Here is a 17,271-nt window from a genome sequence, read left to right as displayed (position 1 = left end):
AAGGCAAGGAGAGCACACAGCAAGAGCTGTCCATATAGTCCCTCCCAGGCTCCGCCCCCCCAGTCATTCTCCTTGCCGCTCTGAACAAGTAGCATCTCCTCGGGGATGGTGAGGAGTTTGTGGTGTTTAGTTGTAGTTTTTTATTCTTCTATCAAGAGTTTGTTATTTTAAAATAGTGCTGGTATGTACTATTTACTCTGAAACAGAAAGAGATGAAGATTTCTGTTTGTGAGAGGATTATGATTTTAGCAGCAGTTACTAAAATCGTTTGCTGTTTCCACATAGGACTGTTGAGATGAAGTAACTTCAGTTGAGGGAAACAGTTAGCAGGCTCTTCTGCTCAAGGTATGACTAGCCATATTTCTAACAAGACTGTGTAATGCTGGAAGGCTGTCATTTTCCCCTCATGGGGATCGGTAAGCCATTTTCTTAGTCTCAAACAGAATAAAGGGCTTATTATGGGCTATAAACTGGTAGACACTTTTAGGGGCTAAATCGATTGCTCATTTAAGTATTATATGCAGTTTGAAGTTGAATTTCACACTTTTATAACATTGGGGAACGTTTTTAGCACCAGGCACTTGTTAAGACACCTTCCCAGTCAGGAAGGGCCTTTCTCTGTAGTAGGCAGAGCCTCATTTTCGCGCCATTACTGTGCAGTTAATTTTGAGTTCAGTACATGCAGCTGCATGTGTGAGGGTCTGGAATCCACTAAAAACGTTCCTAGAAGGCTTCATTTGGTATCATATACCCCCCTGGGATTGGTGAAGTTGCAGCAAAGGCTGTGGCTGGGACTGTAGTGGGGTTAAAATTGCAAACGGCTCCGGTTTCCACATTTTAAGGGTTAACAGCTTGAAAATTGGGGTGCAATACTTTGAATGCATTAAGACACTGTGGTGAAAATTTGGTAAAGATTGGATAATTCCTTCATAGTTTTTCACATATTCAGTAATAAAGTGTGCCCTGTTTAACATTTAAAGAGACAGTAACGGTTTTGTTTTAAAACGGTTTTTGTGCTTTATTAACCAGTTTAAGCCTGTTTAACATGTCTGTACCTTCAGATAGATCATGTTCTGTATGTATGGTAGCCAATGTGGTTCCCCCTTCAAATATAGTGTGATAATTGTGCCATTGCGTCCAAACAAAGTAAGGACAGAACTGTCACAAATTGTAAAGTTGCCCAGGATGATTCCTCAGATGAAGGAAGTAGACATAGTTCTACATCATCTCCTGTGTCTATACCAGTTATGCCCGCGCAGGCGACCCCTAGTACTTCTAGCTCGCCAATGCTTGTTACTATGCAGTAATTGACGGCAGTAATGGATAACTCCATAGCTAATATTTTATCCAAAATGCCAGCATTTCAGAGAAAGCGCGATTGCTCTGTTTTAAACACTGTAGAGCAGGAGGGCGCTGATGATAATTTTTCTGTCATACCCTCACACCAATCTGAAGTGGCAGTGAGGGAGGGTTTGTCAGATGGGGACATTTCTGATACAGGAAGAATTTCTCAGCAGGCAGAACCTGATGTTGTGACATTTAAATTTAAATTAGAGCATCTCACCGCATTACTTAAGGAGGTGCTATCTACTCTGGATGATTGTGACAATCTGGTCAACCCAGAAAAATTGTGCAAGATGGACAGTTCCTTGAGGTCCCGGTGCACCCTGATACTTTTCCGATACCTAAACGGGTGGCGGACATAGTGAATAAGGAGTGGGAGAAGCCAGGCATACCTTTTGTCCCTCCTCCTATATTTAAGAAATTGTTCCCTATGGTCGACCCCATGAAGGACACATGGCAAACAGTCCCTAAGGTCGAGGGGGAGTTTTCTACTCTAGCCAAGCGCACAACCATTCCTATTGAGGACAATTGTGCTTTCAAAGATCCTATGGATAAAAAATTGGAGGGTTTGCTTAAAAAGATTTTTGTACAGCAAGGTTACCTCCTTCAACCTATTTCGTGCATTATTCCTGTCACTACAGCGGCGTGGTTCTGGTTTGATGAACTGAAAAAGTCGCTCAGTAGGGAGACTCCATATGAGGAAGTCATGGACAGAATTTACGCACTTAAGTTAGCTAATTCCTTTATTTTAGACGCCGCTTTGCAGTTAGCGAGGTTAGCGGCAAAAAATTCAGGGTTTACAATTGTGGCGCGCACAGCGCTCTGCCTAAAGTCTTGGTCGGCGGATGTATCTTCCAAGACAAAATTGCTTAATACCCCTTTCAAAGGTAAGACCCCTTTTGGGCCAGAATTGAAAGAGATTATTTCAGTCATCACTGGGGGAAAGGGCCATGCCCTCCCACAAGATAAACCTTTCAAGGCTAAGAATAAGTCCAATTTTCGTTCCTGTCGCAATTTCAGGAACGGACCGGCTTCCAACTCGGCAGCCTCTAGACAAGAGGGTAACGCTTCCCAGACTAAACCAGCTTGGAAATCAATGCAAGGCTGGAACAAGGGTAAACAGGCCAAGAAACCTGCTGCTGCTACCAAGACAGCATGAAGAGGTAGCCCCCGATCCGGAACCGGATCTAGTAGGGGGCAGACTCTCTCTCTTTGCTCAGGCTTGGGCAAGAGATGTTCAGGATCCCTGGGCACTAGAAATAGTCTCTCAGGGTTATCTTCTAGAATTCAAGGAACTACCCCCAAGGGGAAGATTCCACATGTCTCACTTATCTTCAAACCAAGTAAAGAGACAGGCATTCTTACATTGTGTAGAAGACCTGTTAAAGATGGGAGTGATACTCCCAGTTCCAACTGTGGAAAAAGGTCAGGGGTTTTACTCAAATCTGTTTGTAGTTCCCAAAAAAAGAGGGAACTTTCAGACCAATTCTGGATTTAAAAATTCTAAACAAATTTCTCAGAGTGCCATCGTTCAAAATGGAAACTATTCGAACGATTTTACCTACAATCCAGGAGGGTCAATTTATGACTACTGTGGATCTAAAGGATGCGTATCTGCATATTCCTATCCACAAAGATCATCATCAGTTCCTAAGGTTTGCCTTTCTGGACAAACATTACCTATTGTGGCTCTCCCATTCGGACTAGCCACTGCTCCAAGGATTTTCACAAAGGTGCTCGGGTCCCTTCTAGCGGTTCTAAGACCCAGGGGCATTGCAGTGGCACCTTACTTGGACGACATCCTAATTCAAGCGTTGTCTCTTTCAAAGACAAAGGCTCACACAGACATTGTTCTAGCCTTTCTCAGATCTCACGGGTGGTAGGTGAACATAGAAAAAAAGTTCCCCGTCTCCGTCAACAAGAGTCCCTTTCTTGGGAACAATAATAGATTCTTTAGAAATGAAGATTTTCCTGACAGATGTCAGAGAGTCAAAACTTTTAAACGCTTGTCAAGTTCTTCACTCTGTTCTACGGCCTTCCATAGCTCAGTGCATGGAAGTAGTAGGGTTGATGGTTGCAGCAATGGACATAGTTCCTTTTGCGCGAATTCATCTAAGACCATTACAACTGTGCATGCTCAAACAGTGGAATGGGGACTATACAGACTTGTCTCCAGTGATTCAAGTAGATCAGAAGACCAGAGACTCACTCCGTTGGTGGCTGACTCAGGATCACCTGTCCCAGGGAATGAGCTTCCGCAGACCAGAGTGGGTCATTGTCACGACCGACGCCAGTCTATTAGGCTGGGGCGCGGTCTGGGATTCCCTGAAAGCTCAGGGTCTATGGTCTCGGGAAGAGTCTCTTCTCCCGATAAACATCCTGGAACTGAGAGTGATATTCAATGCTCTCCGGGCTTGGCCTCAACTAGCAAAGGCCAGATTCATAAGATTCCAATCAGACAACATGACGACTGTTGCTTACTTCAACCATCAGGGGGGAACAAGGAGTTCCCTGGCGATGAGAGAGGTGACCAAGATCATCAAATGGGCGGAGGATCACTCCTACCACCTGTCTGTGATCCACATCCCAGGAGTGGAAAACTGGGAGGCGGATTATCTGAGTCGTCAGACCTTTCATCCGGGGGAGTGGGAACTCCACTCGGAGGTGTTTGCCCAGTTGACCCAATTATGGGCATTCCAGACATGGATCTGATGGCGTCTCGTCAGAACTTCAAGGTTCCTTGCTACGGGTCCAGATCCAGGGATCCCAAGGCGACTCTAGTGGATGCATTAGTGGCGCCTTGGACTTTCAACCTAGCTTATGCGTTTCCACCGTTCCTTCTCATTCCCAGGCTGGTAGCCAGGATCAAACAGGAGAAGGCCTTGGTGATTTTGATAGCTCCTGCGTGGCCACGCAGGACTTGGTATGCAGACCTGGTGAATATGTCATCGGCTCCACCATGGAAGCTACCTTTGAGACAGGATCTTCTAGTACAAGGTCCATTTGAACATCCAAATCTAGTTTCTCTCCAGCTGACTGCTTGGAAATTGAACGCTTGATTTTGTCTAAGCGTGGGTTTTCGGATTCTGTGATAGATACTCTGGTACAAGCCAGAAAACCTGTGACTAGAAAGATTACCATAAAATATGGAAAATATATATCTGTTGGTGTGAATCCAAGGGATTCTCATGGAGTAAGATTAAAATTCCTAGGATCCTTTCCTTTCTCCAAGAAGGTTTGGATAAGGGATTATCAGCGAGTTCTCTAAAAGGACAGATTTCTGCTTTATCTGTCTTGTTACACAAACGACTGGCAGCTGTGCCAGATGTTAAAGCTTTTGTTCAGGCTTTGGTCAGGATCAAGCCTGTTTACAGACCCTTGACTCCTCCCTGGAGTCTAAATTTGGTTCTTTCAGTTCTTCAAGGGGTTCCGTTTGAACCCTTGCATTCCATAGATATCAAGTTGTTATCTTGGAAAGTTCTGTTTTTGGTTGCTATTCTTCTGCTAGAAGAGTTTCTGAATTATCTGCTCTGCATTGTAATCCGCCCTATCTGGTGTTCCATTCAGATAAGGTTGTTTTGCGTACTAAACCTGGTTTCCTTCCAAAGGTTGTTTCCAACAAGAATATTAACCAGGAAATAGTTGTGCCTTCTTTGTGTCCGAATCCAGTTTCAAAGAAGGAACGCTTGTTACACAATTTAGATGTAGTCCGTGCTTTAAAGTTCTATTTAGAAGCAACAAAGGATTTCAGACAAACGTCTTCTCTGTTTGTAGTTTATTCTGGCAAGAGGAGAGGTCAAAAAAGCTACTGCTACCTCTCTTTCCTTTTGGCTGAAAAGCATCATACGATTGGCTTACGAGACTGCCGGACGGCAGCCTCCTGAACGATTCACAGCTCACTCTACTAGGGCTGTGGCTTCCACATGGGCCTTCAAGAACGAGGCTTCTGTTGATCAGATATGTAAGGCAGCGACCTGGTCTTCTCTGCACACTTTGTCCAAATTCTACAAATTTGATACTTTTGCTTCTTCGGAGGCTATTTTTGGGAGAGAGGTTTTGCAAGCCGTGGTGCCTTCTGTTTAGGTAACCTGATTTGCTCCCTCCCTTCATCCGTGTCCTAAAGCTTTGGTATTGGTTCCCACAAGTAATGGATGACACCGTGGACCGGACACACCAATGTTGGAGAAAACAGAATTTATGCTTACCTGATAAATTACTTTCTCCAACGGTGTGTCCGGTCCACGGCCCGCCCTGGTTTTTTAATCAGGTTTGAAGAATTTCTTTCTCTATACACTACAGTCACCACGGCACACTATAGTTTCTCCTTTTTTTCTCCTAACCGTCGGTCGAATGACTGGGGGGGCGGAGCCTGGGAGGGACTATATGGACAGCTCTTGCTGTGTGCTCTCCTTGCCTTTCCCTGTGGGGGAGGAGAATATCCCACAAGTAATGGATGACACCGTGGACCGGACACACCGTTGGAGAAAGTAATTTATCAGGTAAGCATAAATTCTGTTTTTCCTGCCATGTGGTGCTCCAGATGCCTACCTAAATATCTCTTTAAGACAGAATTTAATGGGAACAAAGCAAATTTGATAACAGAAGTAAATTTGAAACGTTTTAAAAAATGGTATTTTCTGTCTGAGTCACAAAAGAATATTTTTGGGTTTCATATCCCTTTAACTTAAAAGGACGTTAATGTGATTTTTTTTTATTAATGCAGCAGAAATTATTCACTGCATTGCAAAATATACTTTTATTTACAACTCATTTGTTGTGCACACCCTGTGAAACACCTTTTACAAGTTGTTTATCGTACTTTCTTTGCTGTGACAAATTAGGTTGAAATATAAACAAACATCTGTATAAGCCAATCACTGTTCAGCATGTTGGAGTGTCAGGGTTCTGCATTCTACACTCTCTTGGGGGAAACACTACAGTTTTCACAGTTAAAGATGGTAAACTCTGCTTGGGGGAGTGGAAACACTACAGTTTTAACAGTTAAAGATGGTAAACTTTGCACTTTGTATAAACAGATATCGAAAGCGATATTTGAGCTCCACTTAGTAATACTAGCGCATGCAAATGTGTGCAGGTATTACAAGTTAGGTGCAATGCGAATGCGTGCTTCCATAGGCTCCAATGGGAGTGTCGTTCTCATGCCGCAAAGGGGGTGAGTCGCGCAGCGATGGGCAGCAGATTGTAAATAAATAAGTATATATGTATATTAACACATAAATATATATGTATATAAGCATATACATATATATTTACAGGGAACACACCGTTCCTATTGACCTCTATGTAAAGGCACTTTTCAGTGCAGTTTTTTTTTTTCTAACAACTCACACCTGACAACTTTAACCGCTCATAACTGCTTTTCTCTTGTTAAGTGTATCCAGTCCACGGATCATCCATTACTTATGGGATATATTCTCCTTCCCAACAGGAAGTTGCAAGAGTCCACACACAGCAAAGCTGCTATATAGCTCCTCCCCTAACTGCCATTACCAGTCATTCTCTTGCAAGTCTCAACATAGATAGGAGGTCGTGAGAGTCTGTGGTTTTTTATACTTAGTTTATTTCTTCAATCCGAAGTTTGTTATTTTTAAATGGCATCGGAGTGTGCTGTTTATCTCAGGCAGTATTTGGAAGAAGAATCTGCCTGCGTTTTTTCTATGATCTTAGCAGACGTAACTAAGATCCAGTTGCTGTTCTCACACATTCTGAGGAGTAAGGTACTTCAGAGGGGGAATGGCGTGCAGGTTTTCCTGCAAATAAGGTATGTGCAGTAAAATATTTTTCTAAGGAATGGAATTGACTAAGAAAATACTGCTGATACCGAAGTAATGTAAGTACAGCCTTTAAATGCAGTGAAAGCGACTGGTACCAGGCTGATTGATAGAGATATATGCTAAGGTATGTGCAGTAATATATTTTTCTAAGGAATGGAATTGACTAAGAAAATACTGCTGATACCGAAGTAATGTAAGTAAAGCCTTAAATGCAGTGATAGTGACTGGATCAGGCTTATTAATAGACATACATACTCTTATAAGAATGTGTTTTAAAACGTTTGCTGGCATGTTTAATCGTTTTTTAACATATGTTTGGTGATAAAACTTATTGGGGCCTAATTTTTCCACATGGCTGGCTTAAATTTTGCATAGAAACAGTTATAGGGAAGGTAATCCACAGCTCAGCTGTGGCAGTTTTGTTGTGTCTGTTTAAAAAAATGTCGTTTTTTTTTGTTTTTTTTTTATCTGTTTTTTGCATTAAGGGGTTAATCATCCATTTGCAAGTGGGTGCAATGCTCTGTTAACTTATTACATGTACTGTAAAAATTTCGTTTGATTTACTGCCTTTTTTCACTGTTTTTCAAATTTTGACAAAATTTGTTTCTCTTAAAGGCACAGTAACGTTTGTTATATTTGCTTGTTAACTTGATTTAAAGTGTTTTCCAAGCTTACTAGTCTCTTTATTAGTTCTAACATGTCTAACATAGAGGAGGCTCTGTGTTTATTATGTTTAAAGCCATGGTGGAACCCCATTTTAGAATGTGTACCAGATGTACTGATTTCATGTTAAACTATAAAGATCATTTTTTGTATTTAAAAACATTATCACCAGAGGATTCTGTCGAGGGGGAAGTTATGCCGACTAACTCTCCCCACGTGTCAGACCCTTTGACTCCCGCTTTAGGGACTCACGCTCAAATGGCGCCAAGTACATCAAGGGCACCTATAGCGTTTATTTTACCAGAGGATTCTGTCGAGGGGGAAGTTATGCCGACTAACTCTCCCCACGTGTCAGACCCTTTGACTCCCGCTCCAGGGACTCACGCTCAAATGGCGCCAAGTATATCAATGGCGCCCATAGCGTTTATTTTACAAGACATGGCAAAGGTTGTGTATAATACACTGGCAGCAGTATTAGTCAGACTACCTGAAATTAAAGGAAAGCAAAACAGCTCTGGGGGTAGATACAGAGCATACAGACGCTTTAAGAACCATGTCTGATACTACCTCACAATATGCTTAGTCTGTGGGTGATATTTGTGACTCAGGGAAGATGATTTAACCTGATTCTGATATTTCTACATTTAAAATTTATGCTTGAGAACCTCCACTTGTTGCTCAGGGAGGCTTTAGCTGCTCTGAATGAATGTGTACAATCGCAGTGCCAGAGAAATTGTGTAGACTGGATAAATAATATGCAGTGCCGGTGTGTACTTATGTTTTTCCAATACCTAAAGAGGTTTACTAAAATTTTTCATAAGGAATGGGATAGACCAGGTGTGCCGTTCTCTTCCCCTCCTATTTTTTAGAAGAATGTTTTCTAATAGTTGCCACCACACGGGACTTATGGCAGACAGTTCCTAAGGTGGAGAGAAGAGTTTCTACTCTAGCTAAGCGTACCACTACCTCTGGCGAGGACTGTTGTGCTTTTTTAGATCCAATGGATAAAAAATGTTTATTCAACAAGGTTTTATCCTGCAGCCCCTTGCACGCATTGCTCCTGTCACTGCTGCTGCGGCGTTCTGGTTTGAGTCTCTTGATGAGGCTTTACAGGCTCCATTGGATGAATATATTTGACAAGCTTAGAGCACTTAAGCTAGCCAATTCCTTTGTTTTCTGATGCCTTTGTTCCTTTGACTATACTAACGGCTAAGAATTCTGTTTTTTACTATACTGGCGCGCAGAGCGCTATGGCTTATATCATGGTCAGCTGTCGTGACTTTAATAAATAAGCTACTTAACTTCCCTTCAAGGGGCAGACCCTATTCAGGCCTAGTTTGAAGGAGATTATTACTTATATCACTGGAGGAAAAGATCATGCCCTTCCTCAGGACAGGTCCAAATCAAGGGACAAAAAAGGCCTAATTTTCGTGCCTTTCGAAAATTCAAGGCAGGTGTGGCATCAACTTCCTCTAAGGCAAAATAAGAGGGAACTTTTGCTCAGTCCAAGGCGGTCTGGAGACAACCGGACCTGGAACAAAGATAAGCAGGTCAAGGAGCCTGCTGCTGCCTCTAAAACAGCATGAGGAACGGACCCCTATCTGGTAACGGATCCTATAGGGGGCAGACTTCATTCTTCGCCCAGGCGTGGGCAAGAGATGCCCAGGATCCCTGGGCATTGGAAATTATACCCCAGAGATATCTTCTGGATTTCAAAGCTTTCCCCCCCCAAAAAAGGGGAGTTTTTGCCTTTCACATTTATCTGCTAACCAGATAAAGAAAGAGACATTCTTGCATTGTGTACGTGACCCATTCAGTTCCAATAGAGGAACAGGGACACAGTTTTCCTCAAATCGGTTTGTGGTTCCCAAGGAAAGGAAACCTTCAGACCTATTTTGGATCTAAAAGATCTTAAACAAATTCTTTAGAACTCTATCATTTAAGATGGAAACTATTCGTACCATCTTAACTATGATCCAGGAGAGTCAATAGAGGACTACAATGGATTTGAAGGATGCTTATCCTCACATTACGATGCATAAAGATCACCATCGGTTTTTCAGGTTTGCCTTTCTAGACAGGCATTACCAGTTTGTAGCTCTTTCCTTTGGGTTAACTACAGCCCCTAGAATCTTTATGGAGGTTCTGGGGTCACTTTGGCGGTCCTTAGGCCGCGGGGCATAGAAGTGGCCCCTTATTTAGACGACATCCTGATACAGGCGTCAAACATCCAAGTTGCCAAGTCTCATACGGACGTAGTACTGGCATTTCTGAGATCGCATGGGTGGAAAGTGAACAAGGAAAGAGTTCTCTATCCCCAATATCAAGGGTTTCCCTCCTAGGTATTCTGATAGATTTTGTAGAAATTAAAATTTACCTGACGGAGTCCAGGTTGTCAAAGTTTATAAATTTCTGCCGTGTTCTTCATTCCATCCGCGCCCTTTGGTGGCTCAGTACATGAATGTAATCGGCTTAATGGTAGCGGCAAGGGACATAGTACCGTTTGCACGCCTACATTTCAGACCACTGCAACTATGCATGCTCAGCCAGAGGAACGGGGATTACACAGATTTGTTCTCCTGTTAAATCCGGACCAAGAAACCAGAGATTCTCTTCTCTGGTGACTATCTCGGGTCCATCTGTCCAAGGGTATGACCTTCCGCAGGTCAGATAGGACAATTGTTACAACAGATGCCAGCCTTTTAGGTTGGGATACAGTCTGGAACACCCTGAAGGCTCAGGGATAGTGGACTCAGGAGGAGACCCTCCTTCTAATGAATATTCTGGAACTGGGAGCGATATTCCATGCTCTTCAGACTTGGCCTCAGTTAGCAACTCTGAGGTACATCATATTTCAGTCGGACAATATCACGTCTGTGGCTTACATCAACCATCAAGGGGGAACAGAAGTTCCCTAGCAATGTTAGAAGTCTTAAAATAATTCACTGGACAGAGACTCACTCTTGTCTAAAAGCTATCCCTATCCCAGGTGTTGAGAACTGGGAGGCAGATTTTCTAAGTCGTCAGACTTTTCATCCGGGGGAGTGGGAATTCCCTCCGGAGGGGTTTGCACAAGATCAAGCAGGAGAGTGCTTTGGTGCTTTTGACAGCGCCTGCGTGGCCACGCAGGACCTGGTATGCAGATCTGGTGGACATGTCATCCTTTCCACCACGGTCTTTGCTTCTGAGACAGGACCCTCTACCTCAGGGTCTTTTCAAAATATAACTAATCTGAGATGGACTGCCTGCCTGGAGACAGAACGCTTGATGTTATCAAAGCATGGCTTCTCCGAGTCAGTAATTGATACCTTAATACAGGCATAAAAGCCTGTCTCTAGGAAAATTTAACATAAGATATGGTGTAAATATCTTATTGTTATGAATCCAAGGGTTACTCATGGAGTAAAGTCTGGATTCCCAGGATATTATCTTTTCTCCAAGATGATTTTGAGAAAAGGGTTGTCAGCTAGTTCTTTAAATGGACAGATTTCTACTCTGTCTATTCTTTTGCACAAGCGTCTGGCAGGTATTCTAGACGTTCAGGCATTTGGTCAGGCTTTGGTTAGAACCAAGCCTGTGGTTAAAAATGTTGCTCCGCCATGGAGCTTAAAGCTGGTTCTTAAGGTTCTTCAAGGAGTTCCATTTGAACCTTTTCATTCCATAGATATCAAACTTCTATCTTGGAAAGTTCCTTTTTGGTAGCTATTTCCTCGGCTCATAGAGTCTCCGAGTTATCTGCGTTGCAATGTGATTCTCCTTATCTAGTTCTCCGTACGGATAAGGTAGTCCTGTGTACCAACCTGGGTTTTTACCTAAGGTGGTATCTAACAAGAATATCACTCAAGAGATTGTTGTTCCATTCTTGTATCCTAATCCTTCTTCAAAGAAGGAACGTCTATTACACAATTTGGACGTGGTTCGTGTTTTAAAGTTTTACTTACAAGCTACTACAGATTTTCATCAAACATTCACCTTGTTTGTTGTCTATTCTGGACAGAGGAGAGGTCAAAGGACTTCAGCAACCTCTCTGTCTTTTTGGTTAAAAAGCATAATTCATTTAGCTTATGAGACTGCTGGACAGCAGCCTCCTGAAGGGATTACAGCTCATTCTACTAGAGCTGTGGTTTTCACTTGGGCCTTTTTTAAATGTGGCTTCTGTTGAACAGATTACAAGACGGAGTCTTGGTCTGCGTTTCATACTTTTTCAAATTTAACAAATTTGATACCTTGCTTCTTCGGAGGCTATTTTTGGGAGAAAGGGTTTTTTACAGGCAGTGGTAACTTCCGTTTAAGTACCTGCCTTGTCCCTCCCATCATCCGTGTACTTTAGCTTTGGTATTGGTATCCCATAAGTAATGGATGATCCGTGGACTGGATACACTTAACAAGAGAAAACATAATTTATGCTTACCTGATAAATTTATTTCTCTTGTAGTGTATCCAGTCCACGGCCCGCCCTGTCACTTTAAGGCAGGTAATTTTTCCATTAAACTACAGTCACCACTGCACCCTATGGTTTTCCTTTCTCTGCATGTTTTCGGTCGAATGACTGGTAATGGCAGTTAGGGGAGGAGCTATATAGCAGCTTTGCTGTGGGTGGACTCTTGCAACTTCCTGTTGGGAAGGAGAATATATCCCATAAGTAATGGATGATCCGTGGACTGGATACACTACAAGAGAAATAAATTTATCAGGTAAGCATAAATTATGTTTTTGCAGTTTTTTTTAATAAAAAAAGAATATTCTTTATTTTGGGGGCAACTGGGGGTTATTTTAAAATTAACCAGAGGCCTGATCTCTGGTTAATTTTATGAGCGCTAATTGCTACCACAAGCACACCATAGCTTAGCATAGCCATTTGTAATGGCTGGTTATTAATCGCGAGCCTGTAAATAAACGAATTTGCCTATTTACAGACATGCGATAAATTAGCGCTCCCACTTGTGATGTAGTGAAATTTTGAGTTTAATTTCCCTTTAAAACTAGAACATAACATTATTATGGTGATTGTTGGAAAATTCAAGATTACCCTGAAACTTCTCCTTTCAGGAACTTGTTTTATTTATAGAACTTTATATAGAAAATTCCATTTATAGTGTTATATAAGAAACTGAAAGCCCTAGGTGGTTGTTATCCCACATCTGACTTGCTGAATGTGCGATTAGCTAGTAAAGGCAGGTTTAGAAAAGAAAGTTGCCAACAGATCCCACAGTGAAATGTAAGGCATGTTTCAGGATTACTGAAGTGGAAGCAGATGTATTAAGTAGTATAATTGATTCTAGCTACCTCTGTTAGAATAACATATTTTTTTCAGGTATTTCTAAAGTTTAGCATAGGGGTGTCTAACTTCTGCCCTCCGAGGTTCAAAGCATGCCAGGATTTGAGGTCCTGATTGCAGAATTTACAGTCGTCAATATGCTTGAAATTGATTATATGGTCTGTGCAGAAACAACTTGTATGGACAATCCTAATCATCTAACCTGTGCACAAACAGGAAGTATGGACAGTCCTAATAATATGACCTGTGCACAAGCAGGGAGTATGGACAGTCCTGATTATCTTACCTGTGCTCAAGCAGGGAAGTATGGACTGTCCTGATGATCAGACCTGTGCACTCCCAATCGTTTGATGTGTGCACAAGAATAGAATGTTCTCCTTATCTCCTCATCTGTGCACAAGTAGGAGAGCACGGCCAGTCCTAATTATCTGTCCTGTGCACCAGCAAGGATTATGAGAAATGCCTGATTCTGTCCTGTGCACCAGCAGGGATAATGGGACATGCCTGATTATCTGACCTGTGCATGAGCATGTGAGCACTCCTGGCATGTTTGTGTTCCTTTGAGGACAGAAATCTGAAGCCAAATGTTAGAATCACTGCTAATTTTTTATGTTAATTTATTTTTTACTTAAATAAATTTGCTTTTTATACTTATTTTGTTTGAAAATGAATCCTATCTGAGGCACTGTGGTAGTGAAATAGTTAAGGTGGTGACCATTTGTGCCCGATATCGGTGACACTGAGAACCCCCTCTGCTGAATACAACCTATCTCTGTGCATCTCTCTCTTTCCTTCTACAGTAGATGAATCATCCTGATAAACTTCTGTCTATCTGCTCTTTTTCTATCCACAGAGGTCTTTTTTTTTCCTTCTTATAATAATTGGCAGCAGATTCAGTTTTTTTTTCTGCTCCCCCCTCCTTTTAAGTGATGAATAGTTGTAAAGAGATCAAAGACAAACCCGTTTTGCTTTTCTGGCTGCCATAAAAGGGCGTTGGAATTGGCGATATGCCCAGTGACTTCAGCATGCAGATGAGGTGCCAAACACAGAGGTCAGTTGCAAAGTGTCTTTCCCTGTTCTTCATCTCAGCTAATTTTTTTTTTCTTTTTTTTTTTTAAAGGCCAACAGCAGGTTGAAGCAGATTGAGAAGGAATACAAGGATAAACTTGCCAAATCAACTCAGGTAAATAAGCAGGCCTATTTAATCTCATCTTCCAGTGCTCAGCTCTTTATCTGAACAGCCCAAATACGTTATGACTCTGTGGTCTATTTTTTCCCAAAAATTGACGTCATTACTCACATTTTACAATTCCTAAATCAAGAAAGCAGTAAAATATTATCTTTACAACGCAACAGAAAATAAGCACTAAGGTTTGGTAGGGGAATCATTTTAAAGGATACCAGGGCCAAACTGGGAAATCAGACCAGCCCTGAAAATGTTTGAAGACTTGCCTCAGCCCCCCTGGTCCCGCCTTCACCCCTCCCCCCACCTTGCTTAGGGCCACTTTTCTTCTGCAGCAGGTCCCCACACCCTCGTTAGGAGCAGTCATGGGGACACTTTTCTGCCTCTACAAGCCCCACACCCTCATCAGGAGTGGAGCAGCCATAAACAAATGTGCTACGTGTGCGCACAAGGCTCGCTTAATGACCTGACTGACCAAGTATGTGGCCCTACGGGGACAGCGGGCCCACTAGAAAACTCACGGTATCCTGGCAGGCCAATCTGGCACTGTGGGATACAATCTGTTAATATTCTACTTACCTTAATGATACTGAAATGTTAAAGCACTTGAAAGTGATGCAGCATAGCTGTAAAAAGCTGACTAGAAATGTATCACCTGAACATCTCTATGTAAAAAAGGAAGATATTTTACCTCAAAATTTCCTCCATAGCCACATCCCAATTTAAATAGATTTTAAACAGCCAATCAGGATGCTAGTCCCATGACTTAAGGGAGCATGCATCTGGCATGTGCAGGAAGTTTACTATGAAATTTCAAAATTAAATAATCACTGATGAAGCTAATTGGATGTTGTTTTTGTGTTTTCAATATGCAGCTAACAGTAGTTGAAAGGTAACTGTTCACAGATAACTTACTATTGTAAGATGAAGACACTTTGAGGTAAAATATCTTCCTTTTTTACATAGCTATTTTCTTGTCAGCTTTTTACAGTTATGCTCCTTCACTTTCAAGGGATTTAGCATATGGGTTTTATGTCCCTTTAAAGGCAAATTAAAAGTTGTTTTCATAGATGCCATAATATTTATTTGCAATAAAACACAGCATAGCAAAAGATATGTAAGTAAAATAATTGTGTTATAAAATGTATTAAACATTTAAACTGCAATACTCTTAGCACAATTTGCAACATGTTGCAGTCTCTGAGCAGTCCAAGAAAAAAAACTTTCAGTATGTTTATCATTTGCTGTGTTATAAAAAAACTCCTGCACTGATCAAGCAATCACAGTGTAGTAAAAACAAATTCTGGTTCCTGATGGATACGCTCCAGTTCAGGAGTGTATACGTGTCTTGATCATTATATGTTAGTGGTGATTGCAACAATGTTTTCTTTAACAATGTTATATACTTTCGAGCTCTAAATGCCATAGAGTGCTAAAGATGTGCACTCTCCTGAGCATATCAAGGCATGCTCTTGAATAAAGGATACTGTAAGAAAGAAAGAAATGCAATAATAATATAGAATTAGATTTTTTTTTTATTATTGCATGCTTTATCTGAATCATGAACATTTAATTGTGACTTTCATGTTCCTTTAATTACAGAAAAAAGGCATGATAAAAAAATGAAAATAATAAGTTTTTTATTATTTGTTTTAATAACACTAGCATTTTAGTACAGTTAATGTTATGTGTTTAACTTCCCTTTAATAAATTATACAATTATAGAAATATTCAAATTGTTTCTTTCTATTGTATAATGATGATAGTACAAAAGGGTCCATGACATGTGTGATATTATTCCCGCCACTTTGAGGAGGCCAAGAGCAAGATGGGTGGGTTCTTGGCCTCCTCAAAGTGGCGGGAATAATATCACACATGTCATGGACCCTTTTGTACTATCATCATTCTCAGGTTAAAGTTGAGAATAGACGTGTTCCAGCTACTTGCTTATGGATTAATGTTTGGGAGCTCATATGAATATGAGACCCTTAATTCCTGGGACATATCATTCACAAAGAAGACAGAAAAGATTTCAAGCAACCTGAATGATACATGATGTACCCTGTTATGTGCGCAGTATCTCTCAAGGGATTTCAGCCATAACTACCCTCAGACATCACAGTGATATGTGCCTTAGCCTCCCCCTGTGGGATAACGGTATTTCCTCAGAAATCCTCTGCTGTATTTGTACAAACACTGGGTGGGCTCTCCACTGAATACTGCTGCAGTTTGGTGATTGGTAAACCAGTGGAGGGTGCTACTTCAGGTAAGCTACTTACCACAGTACATACACAACCCACAGGCTATTAGAAGGTACTCTAACACAGGTACAATCAGCAGTTCCCTCTCTAAGCATCTGGTTAGCCTACATAGCACACAGGGATTTTTTGGGGGTTATGTATATATGTTTTTTACATAAAACTTTGATCAAGGCTTTTTTTCACTCATTCTATCCTCTCTTGGGGTACTGTTAGTATTTCGGGTGGTGGCTCTGCCCCCTAGTTTTGCTGTATTTTTCTCCTCACTCCAGAGCTGCAGGTGGGGAGGGAAAGGTCTTCAAATCATCTTTCTGCCTTTATTCTTCGTAAATCAGCCTCAATTTGTAATCCTGTTACTGGAGAGGGGTGAGTACCCACGCATGAGCTGCCAGTGGATTACTAGGGGGCATTCTGTCAGTCTCTTTATTATAGGGCCTAGGTATTACCTTACCCTTTATATACTTCTCAGGTGTCAGGTGTAGAGGGATTTCTAACATTACTTTTTATCAGTGCATTTGTGTTTGTTCATAATCTGCTATACTTGTGAGTTTTGCACATAATGGAACCCAGTGAATCTGTGCCCAATAAAACTATGTCAAAACAATTGGAAAATTGTCCTACTGATACCTCTCCCTGTACATATTTATGTCTGTTTTGCAAATCTGTTCCAGTGTGCCAGGTCAATCTACAAGCCAAGTAAGCGTAAAAGCTAATCCAGGGATTTACCTCACTCCTTTGATGTGAACATTT

General features: G+C 41.5%; 1 protein-coding gene across 1 annotated transcript in view; it reads left to right on the top strand.

The window, feature by feature from the left end:
- The window catches only part of CEP112 (centrosomal protein 112), a 1,492,843-nt gene that overhangs the window by 1,132,190 nt on the left and 343,382 nt on the right, over positions 1-17,271 (top strand). The window contains exon 24 of the mRNA XM_053707805.1: positions 14,201-14,263. Coding sequence (XP_053563780.1) covers positions 14,201-14,263 — 63 coding nt within the window. The remainder of the gene's footprint in view (positions 1-14,200; positions 14,264-17,271) is intronic.

Source organism: Bombina bombina, chromosome 1 (assembly GCF_027579735.1).
Source record: "Bombina bombina isolate aBomBom1 chromosome 1, aBomBom1.pri, whole genome shotgun sequence".
Classification (NCBI taxonomy): domain Eukaryota; kingdom Metazoa; phylum Chordata; class Amphibia; order Anura; family Bombinatoridae; genus Bombina; species Bombina bombina.
The sequence above is the reverse complement of the archived record's forward strand: the minus strand, read 5'-3'. Positions and strand labels throughout refer to the sequence as shown.